The 26,525-nt window shown below is 35.0% G+C and overlaps 2 protein-coding genes and 1 long non-coding RNA gene across 3 annotated transcripts; 1 reads left to right on the top strand and 2 right to left on the bottom strand.

Annotated features, from left to right (window-relative positions):
• Positions 1-760: 760 nt before the first annotated feature.
• Positions 761-3,752, bottom strand: LOC109085519 (DNA repair protein XRCC2-like). Its single transcript, XM_019100060.2, has 3 exons — positions 3,625-3,752; positions 3,241-3,322; positions 761-1,736 (listed from the first exon to the last, which is right to left on the bottom strand). The coding sequence occupies exons 1-3, from the start codon at positions 3,661-3,663 to the stop codon at positions 949-951; spliced, it is 909 nt and encodes a 302-aa protein (XP_018955605.1). The 5' UTR covers positions 3,664-3,752; the 3' UTR covers positions 761-948.
• A 2,657-nt stretch (positions 3,753-6,409) lies between these two features.
• Positions 6,410-7,563, bottom strand: LOC109089278. Its single transcript, XR_006158430.1, has 2 exons — positions 7,291-7,563; positions 6,410-6,718 (listed from the first exon to the last, which is right to left on the bottom strand). It is a non-coding gene; the product is annotated as an uncharacterized LOC109089278 (long non-coding RNA).
• Positions 7,564-7,996: 433 nt separating this feature from the next.
• On the top strand, positions 7,997-25,132 carry LOC109089286 (actin-related protein 3B-like). The gene is made up of 13 exons (XM_042751884.1): positions 7,997-8,231; positions 8,325-8,376; positions 9,165-9,220; positions 9,586-9,710; positions 11,266-11,376; positions 11,765-11,860; positions 14,213-14,320; positions 14,468-14,611; positions 15,023-15,196; positions 15,287-15,379; positions 19,512-19,637; positions 22,676-22,759; positions 22,842-25,132. The coding sequence occupies exons 2-13, from the start codon at positions 8,333-8,335 to the stop codon at positions 22,935-22,937; spliced, it is 1,257 nt and encodes a 418-aa protein (XP_042607818.1). The 5' UTR covers positions 7,997-8,231; positions 8,325-8,332; the 3' UTR covers positions 22,938-25,132.
• Positions 25,133-26,525: the final 1,393 nt, after the last annotated feature.

The following is a 26,525-nucleotide window of genomic DNA, read 5'->3' as shown; positions in this document are numbered from 1 at the left end:
ACCTCACACTACCTGAAAGAGCTCAGTTGGAACATGACATGCCCATATCTGAGCCAAAGTGCACACCGTCACTGTCCGCTGGTGGATTAAAATACAGCTCTGTGTATGTTAAATCAAAGTAGTAGAACTGGACTCTTTTTACCCACAGATGATCTGGCCATGGTCAACAAGAAGACTTTTAATATTTAACTTTAATAGGCTTTAAAAAAAAAAAATTTAAAAAAAAATCATAATGGCATGTGATTTGATTTCGCAGTTTCCTTTACTTGTGTGCACTACGTAATAATATTGATTTGGTGGCACTAACATTATCAGTTGATGAACACAAATCTTAAACTCAACTGAACTGAATAATGTAACTATTGTCTTTTGTAGAGCTGCTTTACAGCTGAGTCAAATTTGTTTCATAATTCTTAAATTTTGCAACATTGATACGGTCATTTAATTGATTTGAGCTGAATAACAGAACTATCATCTTGAGCTGCTTTTAACAGAATTAAAGTTGTTTCATAATCGATGAACTTTACTGTTATTAAATTGAAGTGAATCAATGACACTATTGTCAGCTGTTTAGAGCTGAATTTGAATTTATCTTATACTGTATGTACAGTATGCATCACTGATTTGCCTAGTTTCCATATTATTGTGAAGTGACTTGAAAAAATTTTTTTTGTTTTTTTCTCAAGGAAAGTGAATACAATAAGGCCTTTATTAGCCATTAATCGAACAACTACACCATAAACCAGCATAGTTTTCTGTATTAACGGTCCATTGCAATTATTTATTTAGTAAAGAAAACAGAAAAAGTATTGCATTGATTATTTAACACACTGACAGACAATAATTGGACATTTTAAGATTTTTTTTTTTTTTTTAGTCCACCAAGTAGTCCTCCTGTGTGACAACCCAAAAGCAAATATTTCCTGTACTGAGAATTTCAGTACATGCTCACTTGTCACATACAAATTTAATACCGTCCTCCATGACATGAAACAAGCATCTTTGAACACCTTTGGTCATTATGCTGGTACATGCTGTGGAGAAAACCTGCTTGCTGTCCTTCAACACATGACTTTTAGTGAACAGCATTCTGTGAGTTACTATTCTCTGCCATGCTTTACACAGGTAGGGCTTGTCAAAGTCTGTAACACTATCAGCTGACCTCCACCTGCGAGATGATGATGATGAGCCAGGCACTTCTGACACCCCTGGATCAGATCCATAATTCCTCATTATGGCATGAGTGGTGGCAAAAATCACAATGCCATAGTTTCTGCGGAGTCTGTCCAGCAACTCGGCACACTTTCTCAGGTTAGCCTCCTGACAAACAGTGCTCTCACCGCCATTGAATCTGTCCACCCAGTAGAAGGAAGAAATGCTGTCGATGATCAGAAGGCCGAGGGAGGGCTGGCTGGAAAAGGTGTTTTCGAGGTACTGTAGGGTTAGGAGGAGCTGTACTGAGCTGTTGCAGTGCACTACAGACACCCTGCCCAGACATGAACGTACCCTCTCCTCTGGTTCGTTTTCAGAGCCATCACCCTCCTTAGAGTCTTCAGCCAAACGTCCCTCCAGAACGCTCACGAAGCGCAGCATGTCAAAATGGTAGTCCGTGTCAACGAAGACCACCGCCACCTCCAGACCTCCACTCTGGACTGGCATGATGCAGCGGGTGATGAGGTGGTACAAGGTTTCGGTCTTTCCTGTGCCCTCCAAGCCGTGAAACTCCACGACATCACCTGAATGGATGCAGAACTGAATTAACACTTAAGGTCTTTGCACACTGAGTCCGAAATTCTTGTCCTAGATTTTCGCACATTAAAGGGATAGTTCACCCAAAAATGAAAATTTGATGTTTATCTGCTTAGCCCCAGGGCATCCAAGATGTAGGTGACTTTGTTTCTTCAGTAGAACACAAATGATGATTTTTAACTCCAACCGTTGTAGTCTATCAGTTATATAATGCATGGCAATGGTAACAAAATCTATGGGAGTAAAAAAAAAAAAACATGCACAGACAAATCCAAATTAATTAAAATTGATTCGTTTCTTAGGACATCAATGTGTCGTTACGAGCCGCAGGGTTTAGTTTGGATTTGTCTGTGCATGTTTTTTTTACTCACATAGATTTTGTTACCATTGCCATGCATTATACAACTGACAGACTACAACGGTTGGAGTTAAAAATCATCATTTGTGTTCTACTGAAGAAACAAAGTCACCTACATCTTGGATGCCCTGGGGGTAAGCAGATAAACATCAAATTTTCATTTTTGGGTGAACTATCCCTTTAAAAAATAAATACGACCTCACGTAGTGTCAATCACGTTTACAAACTACCTCGGAAACTTTCATCCAACATTAAAAAAAATCAGATCAGGTTTGATTCGTTTTCACATCTGTAGCAAGCATTTTTTTTAGGAAAGGATGACGAATCTGGAACAAAAACAAAAACAAAAAAATGCATACGAAAATTTTGGACTCAGTGTGCAATTATTTTTATACTTTAATAAAGTGCTACATGAAAGACATTTTTTGTTGTTGGGAAAAACCTGGAAATGAGTTAGCATTTTAGCACTTCCAGTTCTATCCCCTTAGGTCTACGGGTTTTTTGATTAAATGCGTGTAATAAGGACTGTAATTACACAAGCTTAAGATATTTTCACGTTTCATTCTATAACACAATATACATCAGCAATACACCCTTTTGATTTTTAAAGCTCTGACTTTAGTGATTGCTAACATGTGGCTAAAATGGAACTATACAGAGGTTGCCTGGGCCATTAAACATCATCATTCATTCAGAATTCATACATGTGTTCACTTTGAAGATTATCATGATGAACAAAATGTGTAAGGATCATAACTTTTTTGTTCATCTAAGAGCTGATTTTCTGCAATAATATAAAAGCCAATAGATCAGGAACTTTTTTTTCTCCCCCAAAGTGACTTACAAATAAGATGTTATCATACACATATGTGGACTTCATAAAAATGACATCATATCAGGTTTCTACTGCCACCTGTGAAAATCTGTAGGCTATTTATACCACAAATTTGCTATCATTTTATAGACCACGGTCACCTCCCAGAATGTTCAAATGAACCAAACATTTTATTTTATTTCTATAAAGTAATCATATATATATTTTCACTCTCCAAATTAACGTGAAAACAACTTAAAGCACTACTTAAATTCAATCTCTGTTTAACACATGCAGGGTCAGCTTGTATTTACTTCACCTTGACCTGGACCACCGTCGACAGGAAATATATTGGGTTCAATGTCCCTCAATGACTGTCGCCCTTCAAGTCTGCTTACCAACTACAAAAGCACAAACACTGATGTTTACTGCAAGCAAGGTATAACACGTGGCATGCCTGTACTATCAATTGTACGATTCCATTTAAACATAACGCAGAGATACCTAAAACCTCAGTTTGCGCTTCCGTCGACTAAGATTTAGTTAAACACTTTAATGATCATCTGAATGAACCAAGTTTAACGTAAATGTACAGGAACAGTCCATTCCATTCAGCGGGTCATAATGCAAGCATACATTTAAATGTATCTAGTAATTGTATGTTTACGTAAAGCTTTAATGTGAACTGATTTGTCAGATATACCTGTGCACCGTTCTCAGCCATTCTAACTCGTGCTGTCATTTCGTTGATTTTCGCGCAATAATTTTTGGAATTCCATTTCCTGGTAAATAAGCGTTCGACGACACTTCAAAACAAAAGTCCTACGATGTCTAACAAGCCACAACAACACATGCGGTACATTTTAACATTTTATTTTAGATACAACATTTTATTTTATATTTAGCGTATTTTATATAATATGATATCATTTATTTAAAGACGGAGATGTGTAGGATTTGCAACTGGTCTTTCACTTTTCACATTTCTTCTGGAAGTTAATGTTAAATGCCAATTATATTTGCCACTTATTAACATAAAACAGATTATTAGAAGTAAAAACGTAGTTCACTAATTACACCAGGCTCTTTCTAAGTCTATAACATTTGATATCATATTACATATAGTATTCTATTCTGTTCTTAGTGATTAGTGTTTTTAAACAGATCATACGTATTTTGTTTTAATGAACTTGTTAACAGCAGACACAGGTAGTTATAATAAAATATACTGTTTGTACAATATTTATGATATCATATTAATATTGTAAATATGACAATTATTTAATTAACTGAAATGGAATTTGAGTAAATGTATTGATATGTCCTTTTAATAAAAACTTTAATTTCTGACACGGGTCTAAAGAACACAGTGGGCAATCATTTAAAACGTTTTGAAAGTGAGCCATAAAATGATTTACTAAAAATCATAATTGTAGCTACATAATATCATGAAATAATAATAAAAAACAACAACTGTGAGAATAATAAAGCAATATAAGATCATTTATACACAGCATCACTTCAATACACTACGGAGGGACTACAAATGTTCATAACTCATTCGAAATAAATTATTTAGGCTAATGTAAAATTAGGACCGACTGCCATCTAGAGTTTACCCTATAAAGAGCATAAAAGGGACTTCGGTATAATTCGATTTAAACTTGCTTTTTATGTATGTATAATATGTATGTATTTGTGTGTTTATTTAACATACGACATTGCCAAATCAACAATGCACACAATAAAAATTGACAAAATAAATAAATAAATACTGCCAATAATCTTAAACTATAGTAATAATTAATCATCATCGTCATCAATACAGCCCCAATCCCCAAATTTTCCAACCTTCATTAATAACATATTTATATACCAAGAGATATACGTCCATTGTTTTTATAGGGAATGTGAAGGTACGTCACGCAGTGTTGCATTATGAGACGTGGGCGCCATGTTTAGAGGCACGATCTCTGTTTACGTTTTCGCCCTTTTCGCCGACCGTTGCTATGACATTTATGGTGGGTGTGTTTGGCTAAAACGAGGTAAAATTGAAGAAGAACGGAAGAAATGGAGAAGTTGAAAGAAAAAGAGAAGGGACCCTATTGGGAGAAAAAACTAAATGCCACTGCCCTAAAACGTTATTTGGACAAACTGTCCGAGATAAAAAACATAGATCCATATGATTTAGAAGCCCAAGACTGGATTACAGATCCAGACGCACTACCTCCGCTCACATATCTGGACATCGTCAATTACCTTGTTTTTGGATTGAGTGCGTACACTTTGCAGGAGTTTAAGAGCTATAAATCCCTTCAAGCCCATGAAGTTTTGCAGCGGCTGGGTACAAGACATCCTCATTCACAGGCCGCCTAACTGCAAGAGCACAGTCGTACTGGCAAAGGTAAGATGGCACTTCTTCTTCTGTCGGAGTTTTATGGCGGTTGGCAAACTAGCTAAAAGAAATATGCTATTTACTGACAATGTATTAATACCTACGTATCTTAATGATTCTGTAAAATTGATTCTTTCTCTGTTGTATTCCATGCAATGAATCAACACGTTCATAAGATGGCACTTGTGTTTTTTTGGCCAAAGTTATTAAAACAAACAAAATGCTAAATATTCAGCTAAAGTTATGTTATTTTAAAGAGTCATAATCAGTGGGTTTGAGCAGTTGCATTTAAAAAAAAAAAAAAACAATGTTATAATCGTCAAAATTGTCTAAAAACACCCAGTTTTATTTTGCTTGTGGCGGGCAGATTTATTTTTGTAACTCATGTGGTTATGTTGATTAGAAATTAATGAATACATAATTTACAATCAATAATTTACATTACATTATTTTTACATTGAAATACATAATTTACATTTATAAGTTAGTTTGACAGTGTTAGCATGAAAACAAGATAATTTAAATGGTTCTGCTTTTATTAATCACAAATTAATTAAATTTAATATGTATTAATCAGATAATTAATTTATCTGTCATTGATTAACATTTCTGTCTTTATGTACAGGTGATGCACTCCCAGCACCTTAGTGAAGTTCCTCTGAAGGCTTGGGTTATAGATTGATGTATCTTTGCCCATCCCAGTTTATGTGCACTTAAAGGGATAGTTCACTTTCAAATGAAAAATTCTGTCATCATTTACTCACCCTCAAGTTATTTTAAACCTGTGTGAATTTCTTTCTTCTGCTAAACACAAAGGAAGATATTTTGAAGAATGTCAGTAACCAAACAGTTAACTGGAACCACTGACTTACATAGAATTTTTTTTTCCTACTATGGAAGTCAGTGGTTCCAGTTAACTGTTTGGTTACTGACATTCTTCAAAATATCTTCCTTTGTGTTCAGCAGAAGAAAGAAATTCACACAGGTTTAAAATAACTTGAGGGTGAGTAAATGATGACAGAATTTACATTTTAAAGTGAACTATCCCTTTAAAGGGTCTCTGTGGATACAATCAGTACAGAAACATATAAGTCACTTAATGTATTTATTAAGCAGTTATATAAAAACTTGAGTCACAAACATTTTTAAAAGGAATGTAAAAGATGTACACAATATCAAAGCAAATTGTTCATTGAAAACAAAATAAATAATTGATTTGATTCATGCAATGTGGCCTGGCTTTATCATCTGCTAACATGAACCACAAATTCAACATCATTTATCAACTATCCTACAAGTCATCAAGGAATATACAATACACAACATCTCTTGCTTTGTACAACTTTTACAAAAGTTGGTGCCCAGTCAGGATGAGTGTCCAGCATTTCAAATGATGGTTGTCCTGTAAATACAGAATTTTGTAGGTTATAGACAATTATGGACATCTTCATATACTTTCAAGGACACACACAGCTACCATATACACATCGCTCCCGATACATACACACACACACACATACATACATACATACATACATATATATGGTCTGCTCACTACATATACACACACACATATATATAATATATATATATATATATATATATATACTATTAGAAACTGGACCAGAAGATAAACAAAAGCTAACACATTAATTAAAAACACACACACATACATAATTATGTTAGTAGAAACTGGACCAGAAGATAAACAAAAGCTAACACATTAATTTAAAGTGATCTTAATAAAACTATTGACAGTGTGTGACTTCTTCTTCATGTATATATATATAAGCATATATATATATATATATTCCATTTCTTAGATATTGTGATTGTTGTTGCAAATGGAACATTATCTGTTGATAGCCAAAAATTATGCTTTGCTCTGGAAGTCAACACACATCGACGTTTAAGACAATGAGAGCAAAATGAAAATATTGTATTTAGGTCAAAGTTAGAGACCAGAGGACTCACCTGACTGAAAATGCAGCGAACACACTCTCGCTGATGCAGGGGTGTTTTGTAAAGTAAAAAATGTTCTCCTGATTGCGGCAACCCACGCGATCCGGCGTCTTTTCGTCAGCTCCTGCACCTGCTTCCCTTGTTGTTTTTTCCAGGAAGGAAAGCTGAAAAAAAAACGTATTCCGTTGTTCATTTTCCTCCCTGAACGATCGTGTAACCTGCTATGATCGAGCAGTACTGACCAACCATATCGACGTTTATTAAAATCTCGACTGAAAATCCAAACACAGCCCTCCAACACACGAATTCAAATACAGCGGGATAGGGCGCGATCCTGCAAATATGGCGGAGGACCCATAATGCAACACGGCGTGACGTCACCTTCACATTCCCTATACCTGTACTTCATTACCCCAACATTTGGCTATTTCCAAATCGATTCGCCATATAATCTCGGAGCAAATTAACTCAAACCAATTTACAGATCTAGGTACGTCTGCCATTAAAGCTGAAGTAGTAACATTAAGAGATTAAGAAAGTAAACAGTGATAATGCGCCACGCGCTCTGCGCTCTGCAGGCACTTTGCCAACTCATGAAATTACGGAGCCTACTATGGCAATTGTTTAAATCATAAATATTAATTTGCGCCATGTTGACGTTCTTTATTAATCTTCGGTGGCGAAGGCTTGGCTCATGATTATTAACTACGTCATGACGTCTCTTCGGCTACCTTCATGTGGCGAAGACTTGGCATATGAATATGAATAAACTCGCCTTCTAGCCCTTACTATAGTAGGATTCGTAACTTCGCTGTCAGCCCTGTGGACCGTGATGAGGCAGCGCGAGTGGATCCAGCATGTTTCTATTTTTTGCCTTCCCTTTGACTCGGGAAGTAGTCGCGCAAAATAACGGTGCAAGCCATAATCAGGGGATAATACATACCGCAATAAAGGTAAACCTGACAACCCTGTAAACGGCACATGGTTCTGTGCAGATGACGTCGTTAATGTTGTGTCATGCGGATGTGTTTGTGTGTTTGTATCAGTGCTGGTGATGGCAGTGCGGCCCCCTCCGTGCGTGATAGACTGCGGGACAGGGTGAGTTTGTTTACACGTTTATGATCCTCTAGTTTAATTTAAAGCTTTGCAATCAATTTGATGACAAATCTTTAAGCTAAATATTGTATGTATTTGCTGCTGCAGATTATAACTTGACTAAATGCTTGCCTCAGTACCATTATTTAGCGTTGAATTATTATCTATGTGACAGATAACAGATATGTCATTATATGATTGCAATGAGAGCATGTATTTGAGGTAGAAATATACTGATTTACTATAGGCTACCATTCCTAAATTTTAAATGCTTCTAATCTGTTATGATTAGGGTCAGGTGCATGAATTCACAAATTTGGATGAGGGATATTGGGATGTGGGTTATATATATATATATATATATATATATATATATATATATATATATATATATATATATATATATATGCCCTACATGCATATTTTTGTATCTGTTCTGAGCTGATGAATTCAGTCCGGTAACACTAGAAAAATTAATTCAGAAATAACAGTGTCTTGATTATGTAAACATCTAGTACATGCATATGAAAAATTAAGAGCGTGTATAGGAAGCAATATTCCTGTTATATCTAAGCTATGTTGGTCTTGATCTACTTGGCTGCTATGTTGAGACATTAATCAGGTGCGTTAAAGCTAAATAGTAAACTACCACAGCTGTTGCTTGATAAATGGAAAGCCCGTGTACTCACTGAAAATACTGATTCAAAAATGATAAACAAATAGACTGAACCACAGTCATTCTGATTCATTCATCTCATTCATGATGATGATATACTGTTCTTCATCTTCAGGTACACCAAGATTGGTTATGCAGGAAACACGGAGCCCCAGTTCATCATGCCATCCTGTGAGCTGCGGCAGCTGCCTGCCAGATTTAGTTGTTAGATGCACAGCAGGGAAAATTAGTGTAGACTAATACTGCATGTCCAGCACTCCGATCCAGGATATAATATTTGGATCACAAATTTAATTAAACTCTGCCTTAGGGAGCCACTATTTAAAGCTGTTATCCACCACCGCTGTAACCTCAATATCCCATAGGCTCTGAGCCTGTTAACAACACACATCCTTTCATAGCACTTATTGATTGTAATGTTTTTGTCAGTGGATACTGTTAAATATTCAAATTTGTGTTGAGCATATTTTATAAGAAAGTGCTTTTTGACTTCACAGTGCTACAATAGTCAACTGATTATAGCATTGTCATTTTAGGTATTGCGATCAGAGAGACAGCCAGTGTTGGAGATCAGGCACAGAGACGTCTCATGAAAGGGGTGGATGACCTCGATTTCTTCATTGGAGATGAAGCCATTGATAAACCAAACTATGCAACCAAGGTAATCATTTCTTTAAGCAAATACAATGTTTATTATATCAGTCTGTTGTTTTAGGCATGTAGACACTGTACAGTCTACCTCAGGATGTTTATAGGCATATTTGTTGTATGCAATCACAAAAGGAAGTACTAATCCTGACCTATTGTACATACAGTACAATCCAAGATCCAAGAGGGCATCTAATGCTAGTGTACTTCTACTTCCTTTTTTTATTTTTTTATTTTTTTTTGAGTATAAAAAGTAAAGCGTCTTAGCAATGATTTCATGAAATGTACGAAAGTGTTTGGAAATGTCAGGGGGCAGCAATGGTTCAATTATCAAGAAGTCTAAAGCTACACAGACACTGCCTAGAAAAGGCTGTCTTTTAAAACTCAGCTTGAACAAGATGACTTGAGAGGTGAAGGATCACTTTGAAAGAGTTACAGGGTTCAATAACTGAGAACAGAGTGAAGGGGCGCCATTCAACCATGTCAAGGGCTTGACATGATATTGAACTGTACGGAGGATAGGCACAAAAGAAACCATTGCTCAGCTTGCAGTCAGTGTGATAGATTTAGTGATAGAGCTTTTTAAAATCATGTTTGATGAGAATGTTACACTGTCAACCAAAAAAGAAAAAAAAATACTAGCAGCAGAGTTTGGCAGTCCCTTGTGAAAAAGACAAGTCACCTTTATTTATATAGTGTTTTATACAATACAGATAGTTTAAAAGCAGTTTCACAGTAATACCAGAAAATATCAGAATCAGTGTAGCAAACTTCATCAAATATGAGACAAATCCAAATTAATATTGAATAACACACTACAGCTAAAATGTGCTTTCGTATGTTTGTCAAAATGTCAAAGTATTCTTATTTTAAGCACTACAAAATTTTATGAAAATATTATCATTTAAATTGTGTATTAAAGTAAAACTTTACATTTTAAAAGTGTACTTAAGTCATGAAAATTTACTTTTTTTTTTTTTAGGTTGCCTTTTATTTCATTAATATATTATCTGCATGTACCCATTTGTAACATTATACTTTGAGATATGAAGTACACTACAAGTGCACATTCAATACATTAAGCACACTTCTTTTTCTCAAGGGGTGGTAGCATCATACTGTTGGGTTGCTTTTCATCATCAGGGACCGACCATCTTTTTTACATCAGAAAGAAGAATAGATGATGTAAACTACATTAAGTTTCTACAACAGAACATGTTTTAAAAAATGAAGCCATAAAGGCAGTTTGTTTTTGGAGAACAAAGACCAAAAAGCCAAAAGAACATGGGCAAAATAACACTTAAATGTGTACATATGTCTCACACTTACCATTATATACATTTTACCACCTCATGATATCATATTTCATAACTGTTCTCTATTATTGTGTTTCATAACTGTTTGATGAATGTATTTTTCCTGTCTTTGTCTTGTTCTTATTTTGCTGTTTTTGTCTTTTTTGAAATATACTGTTCTTTCTGAGATTCCTAATGACAACAGACGATGTTAACTAAGACTAGAGTAATGAGGAATTCATGTAATTGTCTTTTTTTCTCTATACATATTAGTGGCCCATCAGACATGGTATTGTTGAGGATTGGGACCTCATGGAGAAGTTCATGGAGCAGGTCATATTTAAATATCTCAGAGCTGAACCAGAGGACCACAGCTTCTTGATGGTATGTCGACTGTACATTAAAGACCTTAATGGGATGACATTATGGTGTGTCTGGCACAGTAATTTAAAGTGATTTGTGAAACATATTCTTCCCACTGAGAAACAGAGGAAGCCCATACATAATTGAAGCTACCATTGAAGTATTTGCATAATGATAGATTATGCTGCTTTGTGTGTACCACAGTGCAACAGTGTTTTTATGACACAAACAGGATGTTTCCAGTGTGTCTACTGCATGTGTGCCTTTGTTTCGCTGCTCCATTTGATGATGACAAAAGACCCTTTATATGCGCCTGATATTTTACATTACAAAAGACCACATTTCATTTATTCTACAGACCTTTTGTGTCTGTTTATCCTGATGTTGCAGTGCTATATTTTCTCTTCAGACAGAACCTCCTCTAAATACCCCAGAGAACCGGGAATACTTAGCTGAGATCATGTTTGAAACCTTCAACGTCCCAGGACTATATATTGCTGTTCAGGTAATCCATTTACGTTTAAATATGTCAACTCAGTTACAAAGATGCCATAAACAAAGAAACATAGAAAACTGTGTGTCAATAATGTATAATATATATTAGACTGTCAATTAATTAGCTTTTCAATTTAAACCTCCTATTGTGTTGAATTTAAACCACACCCAAACTCTAAATTAAAATAAATACAAATAAAATTTAAACAATTAAATTATTTTTGAAATTTCTTGACTTTTCTAATTTAGGGTCATGAATTACATTCATTTTGACAAACAGATGCTTTTTTTAAAAAGCTCCACAATTTTTGCTTACATCAATTGTGTTGGGGTCAGATTTATCTTCCAATGGTTTCCATGCAATTCACAAAAAAATACAGAAAACTTTATTGTAGCTTGTCAAAGATTAAAATAGAAACATACATGAATACCTATGAAATTTAAGACTCAAAGTGTACCTGAAATTGAAAACTGGTCTTTTGAATCATCTGAGGAGCATTTGCTGTTGCTTAATCTGTTTGAGTTTCACATTCAAAAAAAAAAAGTATGCAAAATTATGTCTTTGGTTGTTAGTTTCTATTTCAAATACTTGTCAGTTGCAACACAGAAAATATGTGTGAGAAACCCAATTTAACATTGATAGATGGCATAAAAAATCAGAGGCTATTTACACAAAGTACAAATAATGTTAATGTCACTGTTTATACTTATAATTATTTGCACCTCAGTTATAAAATAGTCATAGGTAGTCATTGCATTAAAAATATTAATTTAAATTAAATTCAAGTTTATTTGTACAGTGCTTTTCACAATACAAATCGTTGCACAGCAGCTTTACAGAAAATTAAGTTTCTACAATATATTTAGTAGCTTATCAATTGTAACTATGTCAGTTATTGTACATATGGAAAAAATGTATGGAAAAATCAATTAGTAATAGTAATGTGCATTTGATCAGATATAACTGCAGTACAAGATTATGAGATGCATTATTTGAATGCTTGGCCAAAGAGATGTGTCTTTAATCTAAATTTAAACATAGAAAGTGTGTCTCAACCCCGAACATTATCAGGAAGGCTATTCCAGAGTTTGGGAGCCAAATGCGAAAAAGCTCTACCTCCTTTAGTGGACTTTGCTATCCTAGGTACTACCAAAAGTCCAGAGTTTTGTGACCTTAGGGAGCATGATGGATTGTAGCGTGATAGAAGACTAGTTAACTACGCAGGAGCTAAACCGTTAAGGGCCTTATAGGTGAGTAATAATATTTGGTAACTGACATAGAACTTAATAGGTAGCCAGAGACTGTAAAATTGCGGTAATATGATCATATTTTCTTGACCTGGCAAGGACTCTAGCCACTGCATTTTGGACTACCTGTAGCTTGTTTATTGAAGATGCAGGACAACCACCTAGCAGTGCATTACAATAGTCCAGTCTAGAGGCCATGAATGCATGAACTAGCTTTTATGCATCAGAAACAGGTAACATGTTTCATAGCTTGGCAATATTTCTAAGATGCAAGAATGCTGTTTTTGTAACATGGATAATATGATTTTCAAAAGACAAGTTGCTGTCTAATATAACACCCAGATTTTTGACTGTAGAGGAAGTAACAGTACATCCATCTAGTTGCAAATTGTAATCCAAGAGATTCTGTGTACTGTTTTTTTTTGGTCTGATAAGTAATATCTCTGTCTTATTTGAATTTAATAGGAGAAAATTATTGGTCTTACAATCTTTTACATTTATTACACACTCTGTTAGCTTAGATAATTTAGAAGTTTCATGTGGTCTCGTGGAGATATATAGTTGAGTATCCTCAGCATAACAGCGGAAATTAATCCCGTATTTTCTAATAATTTTACCAAGGGGCAACATGTATATTGAAAATAGTAGAGGACCTAGGAAAGATTCTTGTGGCACTCCATACTTTACTGCTGATAATTAAGATGATTCCCCATTTAAATAAACAAAGTGGTAGCGTTTGGACAGGTAGGATCTAAACCATCTTAAAGCTTGCCGTTGAATACCTGTATAGTTTTGTAATCGATCTATAAGTATGTCATTATCTATGGTGTCCAACGCAGCACTAAAATATGAAGGAAACATTTTTATTTTGTGCTTATTTTGAACATTATAATATGTGGGTTATAAATTATACAGCCTTTTTTAACACGAGGAGTTTATAATGTATCAGATTTTTTTTTTTTCTTTTCTCATATTATATATATTGAAGTTTTTTTAATTGCATTGCTTTATCTGCCCAGAGTAAATGGAGGGATCATTCACACAAGGCACATTCCTGTATTCAGCATGGAATATGTCAGAAACAGCAGTTTTATCTCTGTGGCTATTTTTTTTAGCTGTTTTGGCATTGGCTGCATCGTGGACTTCAAGACAGGTTGGAGAACGAACACTAACAGGAATCGTGATTGATAGTGGTGATGGGGTTACTCATGCTATACCAGTGGTAAACAGTTTTCATACAGTACCATCAAAAAGTAGACATATACACAAATGTCATTGCATTAGATTAAGTGTGATCTGCAAATATATGTTGCTAGAGTTTTCCTCAGCAATTTAGGTGGCTGATTTCTTTTTCTTTTGTATCTCTTAGGCAGAAGGTTATGTGATTGGCAGCTGTATAAAGCACATCCCTATAGCAGGGAGAGACATCACCTACTTCATTCAACAGCTGCTACGAGAGAGAGAGATCGGCATTCCTCCAGAACAGTCACTGGAGACTGCAAAAGCTGTTAAAGTGAGTATCAGCAGGGATGATATTCCTCTCACTGGAATGCTTCATTCCGATTGGTCAACTCTGACATACGGTGATCAAATATTTTATATTTTATTTTATATTTTGTGTGTGTGTGTGTGTTTGTGTAGAGAAATAAAGTAAACTTAGATTTCACAGTTGTCTACTTATATTTCTGCAAATCTACACACAAGATGAAATCATTTTAACTCAAATCAGTTTGATGTAAATGTACATTGGGATGCAGGCTGTGTGTTGACTGTGTAGTAACTGGGATAATGTACAGTCAGTGTACAGGTTCTGATCTGGATCCTTTTATAATAGCGAATAACCATATAATAGCCATATTTACATCTAAAACAATTTTTGTACTCCCTATCTACATTACTAGTTTTTTTTTTTTTTTTTTTTAAGGAAAGGTATTGCTACATCTGTCCAGACATAGTGAAGGAATTCACCAAATATGACATCGACCCTGGCAAATGGATAAAAAAATACAAGGGAATCAATGCTATCAGCAAAAATGAATTTCAAATAGATGTTGGATATGAGCGTTTTCTGGGACCAGAGATATTTTTTCACCCTGAGGTAAAAAGACCACACTCTCTGAATTATTCAACATGTATACTCAGAATGACCTTTGGAAACTCTGTAGTAAAAGGTCTTTTCACTCTGTAGTTTGCCAACCCAGACTTCATGCAGCCCATCTCGGATGTAGTGGATGAAGTCATTCAGAACTGCCCTATCGATGTCAGAAGACCACTTTACAAGGTACAATACCAATATTATCATGCAGCAGAGCGCTGCAGTGTTGATGTATTTTTGTAGGACAAGGGAACCCTGATTCTCTCAACTAAAACCCAATAAGCTCTATGACCAACAAAAGTTTATGATTCTTACACATTTTGTTCATCATGATAATCTTCACAAAAGAACACAACTGAATTTTGAATTCTATATAATATCTTGAGTGTTAACCAGGAGTTTCAGTCAGCTGACAGAGAGTTAAATGAAGACAAAATTCTCCACACTTCCAGGCTGTAGAAGTGAGTAAGAGGGTCCAGCTTTAAATGAACTTAGGATACAGAAAATGTAGTATATACTTATAGGCATATGGAAAATCGGTTGATAATTTTTATCTGTTCTAATAAGTTAACAGTAAAAATAATTATAGCAACGTGCAAACATCATGAAACTTTATCCATTCTTTGTTCAAAAGAAGATATTTTGCAGAATGTTTGTAACCAAACAGTTTTGGTGGCCATTGATTGCCATTATATGAAGAAGAAAAAAAAGAAAAAAAACTCTTGTTTTTCCAAATATCGTCTATGTTCCATAGGACGAAAGAATGTCATACAGTTTTGGAATGACATGAGGGTGATTAAATGATGAACTATCCTTTTAATACCAAAATAGATACAGTGGATTTAGACAACTAGAATGTATTATTACATTATATAATACAAGAGGAGGGGATTGTAAATTTACCCTTTCACATTTATTTGATTATTCAGGATTATTCAACTTAAGTGGAATGGAGTGTTAAACTCCAGGTAAATTTGCATTGCATTCAGAGAAATTACATTGCTCTATCAAATATAGCTATAGATCAGCACAACTTCTGGCTTTTCATTAAGTTTGTTAGCCTCTTCCCTGTACATTACATGTACATCAAGCTGACCAGTGAATGAGAAATTACATTTGCACAATAAGCTGCACTAATATAGGCCAGCAACAAACATGGTATAGACATATTTATGATATCAAATTTGATCAAACTTAAACTCATAGTGTTTTCCTCTCTTTCCAAAGTCCTTATTGGAGCAAGCTGACTTTATCTTGTTTACACTCCCTGGGCAGCTATTTTCTAGTCATGCAAATACAGCTTTTGTCTGCTTGAATAATAAAAGAATAAAACTATAAACTGTTTGTCAAAGTTTTGTTTCCAAAACCTCAATTTCACCAATAAAATCTGACTACAATGGTTTCTTTTTGCTAAAATCACAGTAAAAAGTTATTTAGGTTGGTCCAGCTAATGCACACATGTGCATTGTAGAGTAAACCTAGAGGGAAACTAAAGTGATTGTTATTAGTTAAAAGGCAAGATGTCTTTTCATTTAAAATTTTCCTCCCCTACTGTCTATTGTTTTAACCTGTAAAAAAGATTAGTGGGAGCCCAGCACGCATCTGTATATCCTGAGGCAAAAAATAAGGGAAAACAGAATTGTGGATATTTTATTGTCTGAAAATTGCTTTTGCTTTAGACCAGTTATTTTATTTGTCCAGCAGGGGTCAATGTTTATCCACTGAGTTCACAATTACTCTACACTCTCCAGAATAGAGAGAGCTTTAACTGATTCCTGCAAATGGGATGAACAGCTCTGAAATAACCTCAGTATCCATTTCTATATCTCACAACTCTCAGCCTGACTGAATAAATAGCATCTTGACAAATTCAATTATGCACACTGATAATTAGTGCACATCTACATCACAGTGCACTGAAATGATCGCTATTCATTTGCCTTCAAAACAAACTTCACTCTGGACTATACTGAAGGAATTGGATATTAAATGGAAAGTGTTTTGATGCTCTTTTAGCTTTATTTTCTTTTTCTGCCAACATTTCTTGAGGTGTAAAACGTCTTCAGCATATGCAAATTAATCAACAAAGGCCTCTAAAGAGTGATTGGTTCATAGGGTTGTATCTAGAACTGACATTAGGTATCTGTTTTAGGAATGCTACATCTAAAGCAAATGCATTACAATATTAAGTTACTTAATTTAAAAAGAAACTTCTTTATGGTTTTGTGTTGTTACTTTTAATTACAAGTTACATTACTGCCAGCTCACTAAAATGAAAGTTTTGTGCTTGCCATGCCGATATATTTTCAAAGGAAGTGCTTTATTTTATTTTTATTTTTTGCTGCAAACAAGTGTATATCTCCCTGGCATAGGTTATATGCAGTGACATTTAGGCCACACCACAAAAAACTTGCTTACCAATTGTCTTGACAACTGAAAAATTTATGGCAGTCCAACCTGTGAACCAGTTCTGTCCTTTTTTTTTTCTGCTACGGATAACAAGATCTATAGGATTATGGGATTTATTTTCAGTTGTCAGCAAACATTTAGAAGGTTTTTTGTTGTTGTTGTTTTTTTAACAAAAAATTCAGAGTGTAACTAATAAAAAAAAATACAATAAACATCAATACCCATCACGCACACACACTCAATAACACACACACACACACACACACACACACACACACACACACAATAACAACTGCTTTCAAACCTCGATATACCCATATTTCTCCCAGCATGGACAAGAGGGAGGTTTTCAGTTGCATTTATTGTTTTGGACAGCTATAGAATAAAACATGAAACTTCATTCTCAACCCTTTTATTCATCAAGAATTTATTGGATAGTGAAAAGAGAAAAGGTGCTTGCAGGAAAAAAAAAAAAAACAGGGTTTGCATGTAGAATGTGTTTGGGCAACGACACGCATACTGTAATTGGCTAGGTTGTCTTTCACAAGCATAGGAAATAGGTTAGTACATGACATAGAAGTGAGTACATGGATTGATTGTTAAAATCTGGGAACTGTAAAAGCTGTATAATGTCAGAAAGCTTTCATTATACCTGAACGAGAAAAAAAAGACATTCACATGTTGCAGTGGCCCTAGTAAGATTGTTTCACACAACTTTAAGCAGAGGTGGTAATGCAAAAGACCTTACAAAATTTAAACAAAATGTATTATGTCAGTTATGTATGCACATAAACTGACAGTCATCACTGATAAGCTACTACTAAATATTGTAGAAACTTAATTTTCTGTAAAGTTGCTTTGCAATGATTTGTATCGTAAAAAGCGCTACACAAATAAACTTGAATTGAATTAAAGCACAGCTGAGTAAAGGTTGTTTTTTTTTGCCAACTCAAAAGTCAGTGTAAAGACATAATGCTGCATTAAAGCCACAGTAAATCATGCCTTCTCTGACTCACCTCAGCTGCTAGAATAAAATTATGCAATTGTTATTGCAGTGTCAGTGTATTTATTCCACCTTTGAGCAACATTAAATAGTAAAGAAACCTAAATGTCACTTCAGAAGCACTTCTGTGCCACCCTTGCAGTGTAAATTTGACATTATTTGATTATCCTCAGCTGGAGGGTTAAGTCTTCAGGTATAAAAAAAAATGAATTATAGATTAAATGAATTATGTGCATCTTGATATCACCAAAGAACAGAGGGCAAATGAAAAAGGTGCATGCTAGTATGCACATATCTTACAGACTTCTGGCATGGAGTGTAGATTAAAAGCTGTTCACCTCAGTGAAAGCGTCGACTGCCACGGCCCACGGTCCATCTACCCTTTAAACTCATCATCAGAAAAGATGGAAGAAGCCAGCCTTTTATTTCCTAGATGAAACCAGCATTTCCTAATCCAAGTAGAGGGATATCTCCTCAAGTTCGTTAAATAAGAATTGAACCCTGAAACCTGTAATAGTACACACATCTCCTGCAGATACCCTGTTATAAACTGACCTGTCATTTATTCCCAGCATGCAACTCTACTGGCCTTGTCAGTGTCTGCTGAAAAAAAAAAAAGTAACTGTAGCTTATTGCAGAAGAATAAAGGAAAAAATGCAATATTTTGCTTTTATTTTTTTTATTAAAACATTCTGTGGCCTGGAGGATTTATTTAATAAGTGGACAAAATCTAAATTGTTTCCACAGTATTGCATTTTACCCAGAGAGTTTTCTTTTAATTTCATTGATTTAATATCTGTAATGTTGTTTTTTTTATTTTGATTTATTTATTTGTTTAAATTAAATTTTACTCATAATAAAATGGCAGATATTTCAGAATTGTGTGTGTGTTTGTGTGTGTATTAGAACATAGTCCTGTCCGGTGGCTCCACTATGTTCCGGGACTTTGGCCGAAGGCTGCAGCGGGACCTGAAGCGTGTGGTGGACGCCAGACTCAAAATGAGTGAGGAGCTGAGCGGTGGCAGAATAAAGGTCTGATCTCATTAATGTCTCAGAATTTCTCACCTCACGCTCACATTCAGCATTTGCAAGGCTGGCAGCATTTTAAGGTGTGTCAACACAAAGGCTGTTTCAAGAGGTTCTTCATTTTTCTACCCAAAATCTAAGGCTGCACTTCAAGTATCTTAACAGCTTACACCACAATGCACTGTTTCTAGCTCATCAGAAACACAATTTATTTCAGTAATTCAACTCAAATTGTGAAACTTGTGTAAAAAAAAAACAAAACACACACACAAAAATATATTAAGAATTCTTTTCTTCTAATAATTATGATTATTTCTCAAAAAAAATAACAAAAACCCACCAATTCAACTGGCTGTTCACAGAGTGCTGTGTCCAAGCATGTTAACAGAAAGTTGAGTGGAAGGAAAAAGTGTGGAAGGAAAAGATGTACAACCAACTGAGAGAACCGCAGCCTTATGAGGATTGTCAAGCAAAATCGATTCAAGAATTTAAGTGAACTTCACAAGGAATGGACTGAGGCTGGGGTCAAGGCATCAAGAGCCACTACACACAGACGTGTCAAGGAATTTGACTACAGTTGTCGTATTCCTCTTGTTAAGCCACTCCTGAGGCATCTTACCTGGGCTAAGGAGGAGAAGAACTGGACTGTTGCCCAGTGGTCCAAAGTCCTCTTTTCAGATGTGAGCAAGTTTTGTATTTCATTTGGAAACCAAGGGTCCTAGAATCTGGAGGAAGGGTGGAGAAGCTCATAGTCCATTGCTTGAAGTCCAGTGTTAAGTTTTCACAGTCTGTGATGATTTGGGGTGCAATGTAATCTGCTGAAGTTGGTCCATTGTGTTTTTTGAAAACCAAAGTCACTGCACCCGTTTACCAAGAAATTTTGGAGCACTTCATGCTTCCTTCTGCTGACCAGCTTTTTGAAGATGCTCATTTCATTTTCCAGCATGATTTGGCACCTGCCCACACTGCCAAAAGCACCTAAAGTTGGTTAAATGACCATGGTGTTGGTGTGCTTGACTGGCCATCAAACTCACCAGACCTGAACCCCAGAGAGAATCTATGTGGTATTGTCAAGAGGAAGATGAGAAACAAGAGACCAAAAAATGCAGATGAGCTGAAGGCCACTGTCAAAGAAACCTGGCTTCCATACCACCTCAGCAGTGCCACAAACTGATCACCTCCATGCAACGCCGAATTGAGGCAGTAATTAAAGCAAAAGGAAGCCCTACCAAGTATTGAGTACATGTACAGTAAATGAACATACTTTCCAGAAGGCCAACAATTCACTAAATTTAAAAAAAAAAAAATTTATTGGTCTTATGAAGTATTCTAATTTGTTGAGATTTGATGGTGAATTGGTGGGTTTTTGTTAAATGTGAGCCAAAATCATCACAATTAAAAGAACCAAAGACTTAAACTACTTCAAAAGTTTCACAATTTGAGTTGAATTACTGAAATAAATGAACTTTTCCACAACATTCTAATTTATTGAGATCCACCTGTAATTAAAACAAACAGCATTTCTGCAAGTAGTTAAATTTAAAGCTGCAGTCGGTAACTTTTGGGGCTCGCGTCTGGTGGAAGAACATTGTAGCCGGAGCTACTTCTCTCTGTTTACCACTATGGCAAGTCACGCAGGTACTGTGCTACTCTGCAGCGTTGCCGACCCCAACCAGACTAAAATACTCCGAATATAAACACTTATTATAGGTGTACCGTAGTGATTCAGGATAAGACAAAAACACGGTTTGGAAAATGGATTCATGATGTACTCGCTCATTATATATATATTTTTTTTTTACATTTTCAACACAAAACAACACTGTGGCACAGCTCTGCGCTGATTGGACCAGAAGAGCCAGGAGCGGTGGATTTTGTTTATATTGGAGAGAAGTAACTCCGGCTACAATATTCTTCCGCCTAGACGCGAGCCCCAAAAGTTACCGACTGCAGCTTTAAGACTTTTTAAAGACCTTTTTTAGACCAAGTAAAGAAAATGTGAGAAATAAAAGGAAGGGAACACAGTATGTCATATTGTTCTCTAAATTTGAATATCTAGGGAGACATTAAAACAAGAGCAAATATCTGCCAATGGGCTCAGAAAAATCTACTTAATTCAAAGGGAAAACATGTGCCATGACTTTATAAATTTAGGACTCTCTGATTTAACAACTTTTAAGGCCTTAATTTGTGGAAGAGTGAACTGATGCTTTTAAAGACATATTTAAACCCACAGAAACCCTAAACAGAGGTAAATAATAAAAACACAGTGTATAAAACTGCACAATTCCAACTTACCTCCATAAAAGGCTGCAGCATTTCCATAATCAAGGAGCACTATCAATAACCTTTTTTATTTGATTTTAAAACACACCAGCTCTCACACGGAATAGTGAAGCGAACCTTATATGCGCATGCATTTTTCCGCTTCAATAATTGGAATGTACCAACTCTTTCCTTATGCATTTTATTCAATAAATAAAATAACGTAAGAATAAAAGTTAAAACAACATGTCAATAAATGCAAACAAATAGGACAGATAAAAACAAAACTTACATGTACAAATGTTTCCGCAAATTAATAAATACTCCTCTTCAGGTTTGTGCTTGGGCACATCCACTCTGCTAAAACATGGAAATAAAAAATAAAAAAAAGCTGCAAATAAATATTATAAAACCAACAATACATAATGACAGTAGAGGCAGTAAAATACAGTGATGGTGATGGAAGACTACTCCATGGTCTCTCCATCACAGTAATTAAAAATTGATTATTTTACCCAATATTTATGTGTGCATTGTTGTGATTTGTGTGTATTGTTGTTCTATGTATCACACTATTCGATTAGCTAAATTATATTGGAATTTCAAGCATTTCAAGTGGTGTTTCTTTGGATGTTCTAAATTGGTCCCTTACAGTAGGTTTCATAACAGTCAGTATGCTGCCTTAGAAGACAGCTGTCTGTGTCAATAACAGGCAGCTACACACCTCGCTATTGTCTTTTTTCATTCCGCTTTTTCTGTACATCTGATTCTACTTTCAGCCCAAACCCATGGAGGTGCAGGTGATATCTCATCACATGCAGCGATATGCCGTGTGGTTTGGTGGATCGATGTTGGCTTCTACGGTAAAGCTTATATATTTCATTATGTCACAGTCACTTTACAGTACATTTTTAATATATATTTGTACATTTTACTTTCTTGTAGCCTGAGTTCATCCAAGTCTGCCACTCTAAGAAGGACTACGAGGAATATGGACCCAGAATCTGTCGCCACAACCCGGTCTTTGGCATCATGTCCTAGTGCTGATCTTGCACCCCACTGTAAGCCTAGATATCAGTTCAATCGATTTATCACCTCCCCGTACTACGCTTTGATTGCCACTCCTCTTTGTAAAAGAATAATTCAAGCTTTGACAAGCTTAGAATAGAAAGAACAAAGCTTTTTGTTTATCAGTGAAAATGTCAAAGCCAGGCACAAGGGTATTATGTGGATTGGATCTGGAGACTTGAGGCGTGTGCTTTGATAGCAAGCACTGAATGTTCAATATTCCAAATGCAGCATAAAAGAGGAATTCAAGAATTGCACATCGACTGCAGGCTGCTCAGGTGAAGCCATAAAGTGGGAACTGTTTACTTTGGAACACATTGCATTTTTTGTGTTCTGTTCATAATTTAAAGAAATAGTTCAGCCTAAAATGAAAATTCTGTCATGGTATTTCAGAACCAAATGACACAAGGAGAAATTTAGCAGAATGTTCAAACTGCTTTTTTCCATACAATGAAAGGATGCAGTGACTGGTGGCTATTAACCTCAAAAAAACAAACAAACAAAAAAAAAACTAACATTAAATTGATTTTGTGAATAAGGATTTCAGTTTTGTTCTTTTCTTCAGTCAAAGCAATCATGTGACTTCATGGCACAGCTGACTAAAAGAAAAAAAGGGGGGATTCTGTATCATAATCATTGCAATCATATAATCAGATTAGATCACATAATTAGATCTAGTTCAAATATTCAGTGTGTATTGTTTAGAACTTTTTAGTAAGATTGAGAATTGTTTTTGTTTTTTTAATCAGGATTAGTTGGGTCGATTCAAAGTACAAAATTTCACAAAAGCCTTTCGGTGTAGTATAAGTATGGAATAGGATTAGGGTCAAGCAATAATAATAAAAAAATAAATAAAACCATCTTGAGATTAAAGTAATTATAATCCAAGATAAAACTTTTATTTAGAAAAATAGTCTTAATAAAATGCTGAGAATAAACTCATTAAATTACAAGAAAAAAAGATTAAACAAAATGTTGAGAATAAACTCGTAAAATTTAGCGGAAAAACAGTCAAAATAAAATGTTGAGAATAAACAATAAATTACGAGAAAGAAAAGTTGAAACAAAATGTTGAGAATAAACTCATTACATTTTGAGAACAGAGTCATTGCGTTTCGAGAAAAAAATCAATGATGAGATTGACTAAGGTTTGAATCCACTTTTGGCCGATCTGAATCTTCTTCCGTTTCTCATCACATATCACACCGGAAAAGTGGAAATCAATTGTAAGGGGATTTTTATATAATTTTATTTTGCTGTTTGCATTCTTTAAATCACAAAAGTAATCCAACCTGACTGTTCAGTAGCCTACCTGTTGTTCTTCACTTAGCTAGTAGCCTATCCAGGTATTCTAGAACAATCCAATGTTGCTTTGAAAAACTGTCACAAAAGTAAGATGGATTACCTGATCCTGGAAACTTTTTGAACAACTGGGCTCAAAAGACTTGGAATATGGTCATACGGATAATTGTTTTGATACTATTATGGTGTGTTTTGTCCTTTTTGAGCTTAATAGCCATGGTCATTAGCTATATTGAAAAACTTCTCCTTTTGTGTTACATGAGAGATAAACATTTGAACGACTGTGGTTTCAGACACCACTACTAATGGCTGTAAAAAATTGTGCACTATGTAAAGGTGTAAAGCCTGGGAACTTTCAGGAAGGTGTATTTGGGGCTAGTTGGAGCTAAACTCTGCTGGACATTGGCCCTTCAGGTGCAGGATTGGACACTTGCTGCAAAGGTTCTTTCTGTGGTCTGTATGCATGTAGGTGCCTGAGCTTTTGTATTAGCCTTCACTGAATGAAAAGTAGAATGTTGATAGAGTTTTCTATATTATATGATGGATTATTTCAGAATTAGTTTATATTTGTATTAAAGTAAAAATGGACTTGGGGCAGTCAGGTAACTATTAATTGGAAAAGTATTTACCGTATTCTTACTGAAGGTTAGGTATATAGCTGATATAAGAGGAAATATATATTAAATTATTTTTGTCTGAAAGAAAATGTACTTTATTTTATGCCTCGTATGCACACTATTTACTGTATGTATGTTATTTCAACACATAGCAGTAAGAAGCACTAGTGTGATATCTTAGCAACCATGTTTGCCAAGAAGAAATCTGCTGTTTAAGGCTACTGTGAATTAAAGCTCCTCTCTCTGAAAGTTTTCGTTGTCTCTATCAATCTTTTCTCCCTATTTCAGTCTTCTATCCTACCTTTGCATCTGATTTGGTTGCTCTACAGTTTGGCCAGGTTATCTATTACACAGGGCTGCACGATTATGACAAAAATTATAATTGAAATTGTAATTGCGATTATCACAATTTACATGATGTTTATACAATTGTTTGATGCAACTGCATGCCATATTTCTATATGAAAATAAACAAGCTCAAAACACTCTTATAAAATACTTTTATTGCTTTTCTATAGTATTAAGTCTCAAATGTCAACTATAAATTGGATTGGTTTCTTCTTTAAATTATAAAAAGTTAAAATATGAATGGTTTTATAATGTTATACAAAATAGTAAAATTAAAATAATAGGAAAAACCCTTAAGAAAACATGTAGAAAGAAAAAAATCTTAAGCACGCAGAATAACAAGTGGACTTTGAACGATTAATTGCCACTTTGAATGATTAGGTAATTGTGACATCCATAATTATAATCGCGATTAGAAATTAGATTAATTGTCCAGCCCTACTATTACAGTTTTACAAACTAAATCTTTACTTGTCGGTTGTCACACAATTTCTGAAACCTGACACTCAAACACCAGAAGCACACACCAGATCTGCCAAACCATACACTAATTCTCGGCCTTTGACTCAGTTTTTAATTTCATAAATCACTTTTTGCAAAACACGACACACAGTCCTCTATGTAACATACAAAACTCTAACAGGAATTAATATTATGGCAAAGGTGTTTGCAAAAGTTTGCTTTCGAGGCATTTTGAATTTTGTGTGCAATTCTTGGATTTGTGTGTAAAGTTTTGAAAAGTGTGTAAGCAGTTAAAAAAAAAAAAAACTGTTAAGAAAATTATTCTACCAAATGCAAATTGAACTCTTGAAAATCAATAATGAGGTGGCTTTGAAATATTTTTTAACAGATTAAAAATAAGAATAATAATAAAAAGCTGTGAATAAAGATCCCTAAACTCAACATAAAGAAGCATTTAGAATAAAACACTCATTCAGAATGAATTCCAAATAAAATTATTACTATGTGCAAAGCACCTTCAAAAACCCTTTGTTGCTTTAATAATTATTAATATTACTGAATAGTAGTGTTCTTTTTATGATACTAATTTTCATTGGCAAGTAAAATATGCATTTTAAGCAAGTTTTCCCATAGTTCAGTAGACTCCCTGTCTGTGCTTCATTTGGCCTTTTTTGAAGGTTTTCTGAAAGCCAACCCTTCCAATGAGCTTCCATTAACACCTCAAGGCATATGTCCGGTTTTTGCTCATCTGACTTCTTATACCATGCTCGCTCGATCCACCTGCCTTTGATCAGACACAAGGCTCTGGGTGACAGCTTGTCTACAGGTCTAA

This window comes from Cyprinus carpio, chromosome B24 (assembly GCF_018340385.1).
Source record: "Cyprinus carpio isolate SPL01 chromosome B24, ASM1834038v1, whole genome shotgun sequence".
Lineage (NCBI taxonomy): Eukaryota > Metazoa > Chordata > Actinopteri > Cypriniformes > Cyprinidae > Cyprinus > Cyprinus carpio.
This window is presented reverse-complemented; position numbering and strand designations above follow the sequence as displayed.

What these genes read in the sequence shown, in the direction of transcription:
- LOC109085519 (XM_019100060.2), bottom strand. Translation starts at nt 3,663, where the DNA reads ATGACAGCACGAGTTAGAATGGCTGAGAACGGTGCACAG. An exon ending in TGGCTGAGAACGGTGCACAG is followed by an intron (nt 3,323 to 3,624) that starts GTATATCTGACA and finishes GTGCTTTTGTAG; the next exon opens with TTGGTAAGCAGACTTGAAGG. An exon ending in CGACGGTGGTCCAGGTCAAG is followed by an intron (nt 1,737 to 3,240) that starts GTGAAGTAAATA and finishes GCATCCATTCAG; the next exon opens with GTGATGTCGTGGAGTTTCAC.
- LOC109089286 (XM_042751884.1), top strand. Translation starts at nt 8,333, where the DNA reads ATGGCAGTGCGGCCCCCTCCGTGCGTGATAGACTGCGGGACAGG. An exon ending in GACTATATATTGCTGTTCAG is followed by an intron (nt 11,861 to 14,212) that starts GTAATCCATTTA and finishes CTATTTTTTTTA; the next exon opens with GCTGTTTTGGCATTGGCTGC. An exon ending in GATCGATGTTGGCTTCTACG is followed by an intron (nt 22,760 to 22,841) that starts GTAAAGCTTATA and finishes ACTTTCTTGTAG; the next exon opens with CCTGAGTTCATCCAAGTCTG.